Raw genomic sequence first — 11,251 nt, 5'->3', positions numbered from 1 at the left:
TATATACACATATATATATATATAATACAATTGATATCTGAGCATATGCATGTATACATACATATATGTACATACCTACATCTACATGTATATATAGATGCATATCCGGGTACAGGACGTCATAAAAATGAATGGGGGAACATAAAGCACAAAAATGGACTTTGTTTACAGACGAACAAACACATAGGAAAACAGACGGGCCACTTATGGAATTATTCCTTCATCAGCTGCCTCTATTCTAAACTAGGCGTTTCGAAGATGAGGCCCTTCCAAGCTTCTTTCTTTGCAGATTCACTAACTGCAAGTGAACCATCATCCATGCAAATATACTTTTTTCCAACAATATCACACTTTCTCCTGGTACACTGTCTTACAAACTGAAACACTTCAAGAGAACATCAGCATCTTCATCACACAAGTGTTCACCCAGAATATTTCATGGGATGTTTTTAGAGTCAATGTCTTCTGTTTCTTTTATCTTTACTTGCCCAAGGTGCCATGCAGTGGGACAGGACCCAGAACCATGTGATTGGGAAGCAAACTTCTTACCACACAGTCACACCTGTGTCTATGTATCTTTTTGCCAAACTGCTAAGTTACAGGGACATAAACATACCAACACCAGTTGTCAAGCGGTGATTGGGGGACAAACACAGACACAAAGAGACACATACATAGATACATACATATACATATATACGACGGGCTTCTTTCAGTTTCCATCTACCAAATCCACCTACAAGGCTTTGGTCAGCCAGAGGCTATAGTAGAAGACACCTAGACATCTGCCCAAGGTGCCATGCAGTGGGACTGAACCCAGAACCATGTGGTCAGGAAGCAAGCTTCTTACCACACAGCCTTCATTACATAATTTGCTGTAACTAATTTTTTTATTATTATTGTTTATTTCTATCTCTTTCTAGCATATTTTACTCATTTTTTGATACATTCAAAGACATGGCCTTTTACAAGAGTTTATGTGAGATTATGAAAGGGGACATGAAACATGTTGAACAATTTATTGCAGAAAATCAACAAACAGTAAGTTATCTTTTCACATTTCCACTTATATGTCTTTTTATATTAGTCAATGTCAAACCAGTGTGAAGTTTCATATCGTCCTCCATCTTCATTTATATCCTCCCATCAAATCCTCATCAGTGACAGCATCATCATCATCATCATCATCATATGTGTGTGTGTGTGTGTGTGTAACATTATGCTGGGCTTCGAGCACTGGGCCTCACGGAGGCATTATGCCATGCTTGAGAAGAAGACCCATCAAGCCAAGTAAAACTGCAGTCGTGGCAGATACCGGTGCCATGCATATGTTATCCGTGCTGGTGGTTCGTAAGAGCACCCATTATATTCTTGGGCTGGTTGGCATTAGGAAGGGCATCCAGGTGTAGAAACCATGCCAAATCAGACTGGGGTCTGGTGCAGCCTTCCAGCCTTGCCAGCCCTGGTCAAACCATCCAACCCATGCCAGCATGGACAACAGACGTTAAATGATGCTGATGATGATATATATATCACATGACCAACCAGGCTATTAGATGTTGTTACACATCACTAGTCACAATGCATTTTGCATTGTTTTAGCCTTCAAATGATGCCACCCTGCTGGCTAGGTGATCAGGATTGGAGCAGTGTGAAATGAAGTGTTTTTCTCAAGAACACTATATGCCACCCAATCAGGGAATCAAACCCACAATCTAGTGATTGTGAGTGCAACAGTTTAACCATTAGGTCACGCACCTTCACACACACACACACGCACACGCACACAGGGTGTTTGGGCTAAATTTGACAGTTTGCATTAAAGGATAGATCCCCATCCAACAATAACAGTATTTTAAAAATCAGAAATTATCAACTAGATTATGGCCAGGAGCTGCCTTCAGTTTAAATCACGGCCGCTTCTCACTGTGCCCCTGGGAAGATCTATCTCACTCTCCCCCTTACATTCCTTCTCTCTCTCTCTCTCTCTCTCCTACCACTTGTTTCCTCCTGTTAATCTAATTCTCTCACCTGCTCTTCTCTGTCTGCACCTGCTTCCTTTAGAGACTCTCACTCCCATTTCCCGTCTACTCACACTTTTCCTCCCCTGTTGTACACACCATTTCAATGTATCTTTTTCAGATCAATAAAGAAGACCCTGGAGGTAGAACAGCTTTACATGTGGCTGTTAGTGTTGGAAATGTTGACATGGTAGAACTGTTGCTGCAAGGTGGAGCTGATCTCAATTTGGTGGATAAAATGTATAGAGGAACACCTCTACATGTGGCTTGTGGTGGTGGACAAATCGAAATGGTGGAGATGTTGTTGAGGTCAGCACCTGACATTAATGTGGGGGATAAGTATGGTAACACACCACTTCATGTAGCCTCTGATGGCGAAAAAATTGACATAATGGAGTTGTTGTTGAAGTCCAAACATGATGTCAATGTAGCAAATATTTATGGTGACACACCTCTACATGCGGCCTGCCGTGACAAGCACAATAGTGCAGTAAAAATGTTCCTGCAATTTAAACCTGATGTGAATGTGGTGAACAAAGAGGGTAACACACCTCTGCATGTGGCCTGTTTAAGAGGACATCATGATATGGTAGAGATGCTGTTAGCATCTAAACCTGATGTTAAGGCGAAGAACAATGATGGTAACACACCTCTGCACTTGGCCTGTTTAGGAGGACATCACAACATGGTAAAAATGTTGTTAGCATCTAAGCCTGCTGTTAGGGCAAAGAACAATAATGGTAACACACCTCTACATTTGGCCTGTGGTGGTGGATGCAGTGATTTGGTTGAACTGTTGATGAAGTCTATCCCTGATGTCAATGCGCAGAATATGTTTGGCTACACACCTCTGCACATGGCCTGTGGTAGTGGAAACACCGACACAGTAAAGTGGTTGACAACCTCCTCTAAGCCTGATGTCAATATGGTGGATGAAAATGGTAATACACCCCTACATGTGACTTGCTGTGGTGGGCACAGTGACATACTGAAAGTATTAATGCAGTTTAAAGCTGATGTCAATGCGATGAATAAATATGGTGATACAGCCCTACATGTGGCTTGTCGAGGTGGATATAGTGACACAGTTAGAGAGTTAATACTTTCAGAACCTAATGTTAATCTAATGAATAAGTATGGTCACACACCTCTACATGTGGTCTGTCATTGTGGACACAGTGATACTGTACAGGTGTTTCTACAATCTAGACCTAATATCAATGTAGCAGACAAGCAAGGCAATACACCTTTACATCTGGTCTGTCACCATGGAGATAATCTCATAGCAAAGTGGTTAATGGAGTTTAAACCTGATATCAATGTGCTGACGAGTAAAGGTAACACTCCTTTACACCTGGCCTGTAGGGGTGGTCGCATTGCTACAGTGGCGATGTTGATAAAGTTTACTTCTGATGTCAATGTGATGAATAATGATGGTAGCACACCTCTACATCTGGCAGTTTTAGGGTAAGTCAACAATAATCTGGAATATTCACATCTGTTTCTTTTATCTTTAATTGCATATTTTCAATAATGTTTGTTTTTGTAGAGTCATTAATCCTTTTGTTACCATATTTCTGTTCAAATATACTGCCTTTGTTTCTGTTGTCAAGATGGATATAGGATGAAGGATATGAGACACTGGTAATTGAGTTGGGTTCTGGCTGTGTATAATGAATGTACAACACTCATGAACAATTAACAGAATTTTACTTCGCTGCAGAAATATTTTCCATGTTGCTGATGAATTAAAAATGCGACATCAAAGCTGCACTAGATAGGGCATTCAGCTGTAGAAACTTTGCCAGATCAGATTGGAGCCTGGTGCAGCCTTCTGGCTCGCCAGTCCTCAGTCAAACCGTGCAACCCATGCCAGCATGGAAAGTGGACGTTAAACAACAACGATGATGATGATTAAGGTGGCTAGCCGGCAGAATGATTAGCACACCGGGCAAAACGCTTAACGGCATTTCATCCATTTTTACATTCAAAGTCCATATTCTGCCAGGGTCAACTTTGCCTTTCATATGTTTGGGGTCAATTAAATAAGTACCAGTTGCAAACTGGGGTCGATGTGATTGATTGTTCCCCTCCCCACAAAATCCAGGCCTTGTGCCTATAGTAGAAAGGAATATTACTATCATCAACATCATCATCATTAAGACAGCAAGCTGGGAGAGTAATTAACATTCAGGACTAAAAGTTTAGCAACATTTCATCTGTATTTTCTAAGTTCAAATTCTGCCAAGGTCGATTTTGCCATTCATCCTTTCAGGGTTGATAAATTAAGTACCAGTCAAGCACTGGGGTTGATGTAATTGACTAGTCCCCTCCCACAAAATTTCAGGCCTTGTGCCTATAGTAGAAAGGATTATTATTATAGGCACATAGCCTAGTGGTTAACCCGATCAATGGAACAGTCTGCTTGTGAAATTAACATGCAAGTGGCAGAGCACTCCACAGCGTGACACAGAATGTGACAAGGCTGGCCCTTTGAATTACTGGTACAACTCATTTTTGCCAGCTGAGTGAACTGGAGCACTGTGAAATAAAGTGTCTTGCTCAAGGACACAATGTGCTGCCGGGAATCAAACTCATGACCTTACAGTCATGAGCCGGTTACCCTAACCACTAAGCCACATGCCTTCATTGATACAGTTCTATATAGAGTGTATATACAGAATTATATTGTAGAAATTATTGATGTTGTAATTAGAGAGATTTTACTTCTTACCTCCATCTTAGTGAAAGCAAAGGTATTGTTTTCAATCGTGTTTATTTGTTTGTCTGTGGACAAGATATCTCAAGAACCGCCAGATGAATTCGGATGAAACTTTCTGAGATGTTTGGCCTTGTGACTGGCACAAACTAATGAGATTTTGGGATCAATCCAGTACTGGACAAGGATTCTGGATTATTTTTCTGATTTAAAAAATTTTTGAGAGTGGTCAGGTTCATATTTAATATTCTCATTTATGAGAGGAGTCAAGTTTATTTCAGATATTCTTATTTTAAAAGTCATCTCTATAGAATTGTTGAGACGGTGTAGGTGTTGCCTTGGCGGAGGTTTGCACTCTCTGGGTTTATGTTTGCTTTCATCAATTACTAATTTAACAATTAATTATCTGAATATTTGTAAAAACGTAACTTTTAGTTTTAATGTTATCTTTCTGTATAACTTTCAGGCAACACTATGATGTGGTGGCTTTGATGCTCTCCCAGGTTAGTTAACACATACACTCTCTAGATTTATGTGATTTTATAGATTTATTGATCTTATTCACTGTCCTTCAATATTATTATAAACAAAGTATTGTCCACAGTGAAGGCACATGCCTTAGCAGTTAGGGCATCAGGCTCACAATCATGAGGTCAGATCTGGCCAGGGTGAACATAAAACAGGAATATCTGGGCTGGATAAGGTTAGTTTGACCTTTTAGCATTCAGATTATTCAATCAAATAATGCTTATTTATTCATGTTGTTTCAAATTAATCATTCATTAACTTGTAGCTTTGAGATTTTAATGATGTGATTGTTTTTGTATTCTTAGAATGACATTGTAGGTTAGGTGTGAGAAGCTGGATCTAGTTTCTTTGAATGTAAAACAGGTAGAATATTTAGGCCAGGTGTTACCCATTTAAATGCTAAAAGGTTAATTGTATATTGTGGCCTAATTAATACCCATTGTTTTATATTTCATTTTTTATTATAGTTCTGCTCTGAACTTGGCTTGAGCAAGGAAGACAAAGTTCCTGGAAAAGTAGTGGAATGCTTTCTAACAGATCGAAGAAAAAAAGTTTATGAAAACTACAGCAATGTGACACCACTTGACATCATAAAAGATCCAGATTTTAAGAAGAAAATAAATGGATTTTTCTCACCTGAGTAAGTGCTCACCAGTGACGTAAGGTGGTTGTTATATTGGGGATGTATTACTCAAATAAGGCATACAAACTGTATATTTCTATTCAAAATGTAAATAATGTAAAATTAATTCACTTGGGAGACAGATATATGGCACTAAAGTAAACTGAATTAATAATACCCTATAAATTCAAAGCATTCTAAAATAAGCCATGATTTTCTTAAGCACACACACTGAAAAATAAGAAATCATATAATTTTACTTAAATTACTTATATGTAAGTTCTATTCTTCTTATATTTTATTCTATGTTACACTATTACAGGGATAAATGTGTGCTGTGTGGAGATAAGCAGGTCACTGTGAAATTCCTTCCATGTGGACACAAAAGAACATGTAAGGAATGCTCTAAAATTAGACTGAAAAAATGTCCCCAGTGTCGACAACCAGTAACAACCAAAAATGTATTCGGTAAGGAAATATTTTATGATCAGTCTGTGTGGGTCATCGACTGAATCGTACATCTTCTGCATTGGTTTCGATTTTTACTTGTTTCTTTCATTGGACTGCGGCCATACTTGGGTACCACTTTGAAGAGTTTGGTTGAACAAATTGACCGCAATGCTTGCTTTCTAAGATTAATACTTATTCTGTTGGTCTTCTTTCAACTGAACTGCTAAGTTACAGGGATGCAAACAAACCAAGACCAGTTGTCAAGTGATGGTGAGGGCCAAATAGAAAAATAAAGACATACACATACACACACACACACACACACACACATGCTTGATACGCTTCTTTCAGTTTCCATCTACCAGATCTACACAGAAGGTTTTGGTGTCAGCCTAGGGCAATAGTGGAATTCACTTGCCTAAAATGCAGTGTAGTGAGATGGAACCCAAGACCACATGGTTGGGATACAAGGTTCTTAACCACACAGCTACAGTATGAAATAACGTGGTTTATGTTTTGCTTTAATTCCGGTTTTGCCATAATCTGGCAAAATTTCCAGTGGTACATTGCTTTCTTGGCGGAGGTGCAATAGCCCAGTGGTTAGGGCAGCGGACTCGTGGTCAGAGGATTGTGGTTTCGATTCCCAGACCGAGCATTGTGAGTGTTTATTGAGCGAAAACACCTGAGACCCACGAGGCTCCGGCAGGGGGTGGTGGCGACCCCTGTTGTACTCTTTCGCCCCAACTTTCTCTCACTCTTTCTTCCTGTTTCTTGAGTAACGCTGCGATGGACTGGCATCCCGTCCAGCTGGGGGGAACACATACGCCATAGAAACTGGGCCCATGAGCCTAGCTAGGCTTTAAAAGGGCGACGTTTATCGTTTTATTGTTTTCTTGAATATAACGCTTTGTTTCTCGTTGCTCCAGTACACGCAGCTGGCAAAAATGAGTTGTAGCTGTAATTCAACTGGCCAGTCTTGTTATATTCTGTGTTGTGCTGAAACTCCTAGAGAGCAACATGAAGGCTACGCCTTGCCTGTGGAATGCTCAGCCACTAGCATGCTGTTCTGGCAATCGAACCAACTGGAATCCTCATCAAACAGAGTGCCAGTTTTTTACAACACTGGTGTTGATGTAATTGATTTACACCCTCCTCCAAAATTGCTGGCCTTGTGCCAAAATCTGAAATCAATACAATGTGAAAGACTTCGAAATATTTTTGCAGATTATCAAAAACTGGAGGAAAAGGACTTGCTAAAGATAGCAAAAGTGTTACCAACTAAATGGCAGCAAGTTGGTAAGTAGAAAATTACAGCACATTGCTTATTTCTGTGAATTTTACATTTAACCAAGCTTTTGGAAAGCATTGATTGCGTTCATCACATGGTGATGGGTAACAGGCAATTCACTCTAAAGCAAATAGCCGATGATATGAGCATATCCTGTGAGAGAGTTTAGAGTATTCTGCACAATGAACTTGGCCTGATGAAGGTTTCTATTCGATGGGTGCCACATCTGACACCTGATCAAAAGTGCACCAGGCTGATCACATCATGGGGAAAAACTGACATTGTTTGAGGCAGATCCAGCTGGTTTCCTTGCACGTTTCCTAACCCAGAATGGGTGTTGGGTTCATTATTTTGAGCCAGAGACAAAGAGATAATCCATGAAGTGGAAACACCCCTCGTCATTTGCTTCAAAGAAAGCCAAGGTTGACTCATCTGCAGAGTAGGTAATGCTCTCAGTTTTTGGGATGTAAAAGGCATTGTGTTTATTGACTATCTTCAAAGGGGCCATACCATCAATGGAGAGTACTATATCAACTTGCTAAGACAGTTATGAAAGGCTACCAAGACCAAATTGCCAGCAAAACTGACAAAAGGAGTCTTGTTTCATCTGGACCATGCTACAGCACATGAGTACTTGGTTTCAATGGCTGCTGTATATGGCTGTGGCTTGAAATGGTTGATCAGCCTTACTATTCTCCTGATTTAGCTCCGTCTGACTATCATCTGTTCCCCAACTTGAAAAAAAAACCACTTGGCTGGGAACCGATATCACAGTGATAACGACTTCATGTCAGCTGTTGATGACACGACTTCATGTCAGCTGTTGATGACACGACTTCATGTCTGCTGTTGATGACACGACTTCATGTATGCTGTTGATGACTTTTTTGTGCAACACAGTGAAAGCTTCTTCACCAACAGCATCCAAGTACTGCAAAGCCGATGGAAGAAGTGTATGAACAGCAAGAGGGACTAATGTTGAAAAATAAAAACCTCATTTGGTCATATATCAGGAGTGTATCTTGATCAACCTCTGAACATTTCAGTCGACCCTCATATATGGGATATATATGCATTAAATAAGTTATATATGTGTACGTGTATTATATATGTATTACATATGTATTATATATGCATCATCATCATCATCATCATTATATATCATCATCATCATCATCGTTTAACGTCCGCTTTCCATGCTAGCATGGGTTGGACGATTTGACTGAGGACTGGTGAAACCAGATGGCAACACAAGGCTCCAATCTGATTTGGCAGAGTTTCTACAGCTGGATGCCCTTCCTAACGCCAACCACTCAGAGAGTGTAGTGGGTGCTTTTACGTGTCACCTGCACGAAGGCCAGTTAGGCGGTACTGGCAATGGCCACGCTCAAAATGGTGCATTTTATGTGCCACCCGCACAAGAGCCAGTCCAGGAGCACTGGCAACGATCTCGCTCGAAAATCCTTACACATGTCACGGGCGTACTTTTTGTTTTGTAATGCATGTGATCCCAGGGCTTGTAGGAAAACTCTTGCCTGAAATCAGTCCGTTGTGCAAAAAATGTTGGGGACTGCTGTCTTGGTGCATTAATGTTGTTATTGTTGTTGTTGTAACAGTTTCTTTTTCATGCATCTTTTACAGGTATTTTCTTAAGAATTGAAAAGGATGTACTGGCAACAATTGAGAATAACTTTCCTAGTGATCCCGAAGAACAGAGTTACCGAATGTTAAAGAAGTGGTTTAAGGGTTGTAAATCATGTTGTCCCCTGAGAGATGCTCTGGAAGAAGCTGAGTGTTTTCAAGCAATTAAATATCTATATTCAATTAAAAAGCTAATTTGATGTTAATATTGCTTACGATTATATTGCAGCAGAAGTTTATTTATCATTCGGCTGTTTTGCTTTAAATACCCCCAACACCAGCTCATACGTGTGTTTTCTACAAGTGGTCACATGACCTGGTCACTTGATGGTTGGGTTTTTCTGGGCTTTATGCGGGCTATCCAATCCCATCAGGTGATAGACCAGCCTAGTGCAGGCAAATTATGTTTGTTCACTGGAGCCCACCTTCAGCTTTAAAAAGAAGAATCTTTTCCGCTATTCTTCTGTGAGGTGCAATGCATGATTCAGTTCAGATCTTGATATGGAGACAGGAGAGTTATTCAGCAGAGAGCTTTGACATACTGTTTGGTTCCATCCAGAACACATCATCAAGTTCCAACTGCATGAGGGACCATCATCATCATCATCATCATCATCGTTTAAACGTCCGCTTTCCATGCTAGCATGGGCTGGACGATTTGACTGAGGACTGGTGAAACCGGATGGCAACACCAGGCTCCAATCTGATTTGGCAGAGTTTCTACAGCTGGATGCCCTTCCTAACGCCAACCACTCCGAGAGTGTAGTGGGTGCTTTTACGTGTCACCCGCACGAAGGCCAGTCAGGTGGTACTGGCAACGACCACGCTCAAAACGGTGTATTTTATGTACCAACATATATATTTTTTTCTGAAAAGTTCATTCAAGATGTTCCATCTTTCATTTAGGCATTTGAAAAAAGTGTAGCAGTCAATTACAACTTTTGTTGTTGTACCTGACTCATTTGGAACCAGGAAATTATAATGCTGCCAGGGCCAAAGTCACACTCATCAACTTCTTAAGATATTTTATTTTAATTCATGTAGTGGAGTATCAAACAGAGATTCACATTGAATTAAAAATAAACTTTAAAACCTTTATTTGTTGTGTTGTTTTAACTATAATTTCAAGCACCTTGCTCAAACACTACCATTGTCATTTATCTTCTACACGTTTCAGTCACTAGACTGTGGCCATGCTGGAGCACCACCTTGAAGAATTTTAGTTGAGTTAATCAACCTCAGTATTTTTTATTGAACATGTGTTTGATAATATTTACAACAGTAGCATTGCTTGTAATTCATATTTGAATTTATTCCTACATATTCATTGTCGAGGCAGGCCAACAAATGATTTTTACACTCTCTTGCATATAGCCATGGATGGGCTATTCAATTCACCTCCAATTTGGTTCAGGTGCGTGATGCTGATAAGCCACAGAAATGGCAAAACATCGATGTCCATCTCTCCTGGATGGGACTTGGAGTGAGTTGTCTCATCTGTCCATAACTTTAACACTCTGGATTTTGAGACAGTCATCTCCGCTGCATCAAATCGCAGCCTACCAGCAAACAAGCAAAGGAGGGACATTGAGTATGTGTGTTTCATAATTATTACCACCGGCCTGGAATTTTGGGGCAGGGGACAGTTGACTACAACGACCCCCAGAACTCAACTGGTGCTTATTTTATCGACCCTGAAAGGATGGAAGGCAAAGTCGACCTCGGAGGAATTTGAACTCAGAACGTAAAGACGGACGAAACGCCGCTAAGCATTTTGTCCAGCACGCTAACGATTCTGCCAGCTCACCGCCTTGATAATAATAATAATATAAATATATATCGATAGATCGCCTTTCTTTAAGTTTTCGTCTACCAACTCTGCTTACAAGAATTTAGCGTGTGGTTGGGAAGAAAACTTCTTACTTCACAGATACGCCGGTTATTTTTGATAGCCTAAGCGTTGATCCGAATGCGGAGGCGCT

The 11,251-nt window shown here is 40.3% G+C and overlaps 1 protein-coding gene across 1 annotated transcript in view; it reads left to right on the top strand.

Moving 5' to 3' along the window:
- LOC106881585 (serine/threonine-protein phosphatase 6 regulatory ankyrin repeat subunit B) overlaps positions 1-10,367 on the top strand; it is a 14,445-nt gene extending 4,078 nt beyond the window's left edge. Inside the window, exons 2-8 of the mRNA XM_014932041.2 lie at positions 924-1,041; positions 2,143-3,488; positions 5,207-5,243; positions 5,736-5,908; positions 6,213-6,358; positions 7,565-7,636; positions 9,270-10,367. Of these exons, the coding sequence (XP_014787527.1) occupies positions 958-1,041; positions 2,143-3,488; positions 5,207-5,243; positions 5,736-5,908; positions 6,213-6,358; positions 7,565-7,636; positions 9,270-9,469 (2,058 nt within the window). The 5' untranslated portion in view covers positions 924-957 and the 3' untranslated portion in view covers positions 9,470-10,367. The remainder of the gene's footprint in view (positions 1-923; positions 1,042-2,142; positions 3,489-5,206; positions 5,244-5,735; positions 5,909-6,212; positions 6,359-7,564; positions 7,637-9,269) is intronic.
- Positions 10,368-11,251: the final 884 nt, after the last annotated feature.

Source organism: Octopus bimaculoides, chromosome 26 (assembly GCF_001194135.2).
Source record: "Octopus bimaculoides isolate UCB-OBI-ISO-001 chromosome 26, ASM119413v2, whole genome shotgun sequence".
Taxonomy (NCBI): Eukaryota; Metazoa; Mollusca; class Cephalopoda; order Octopoda; family Octopodidae; genus Octopus; species Octopus bimaculoides.
Note: the sequence above shows the minus strand (reverse complement) of the source record. Positions and strands in the feature narration are given on the sequence as shown.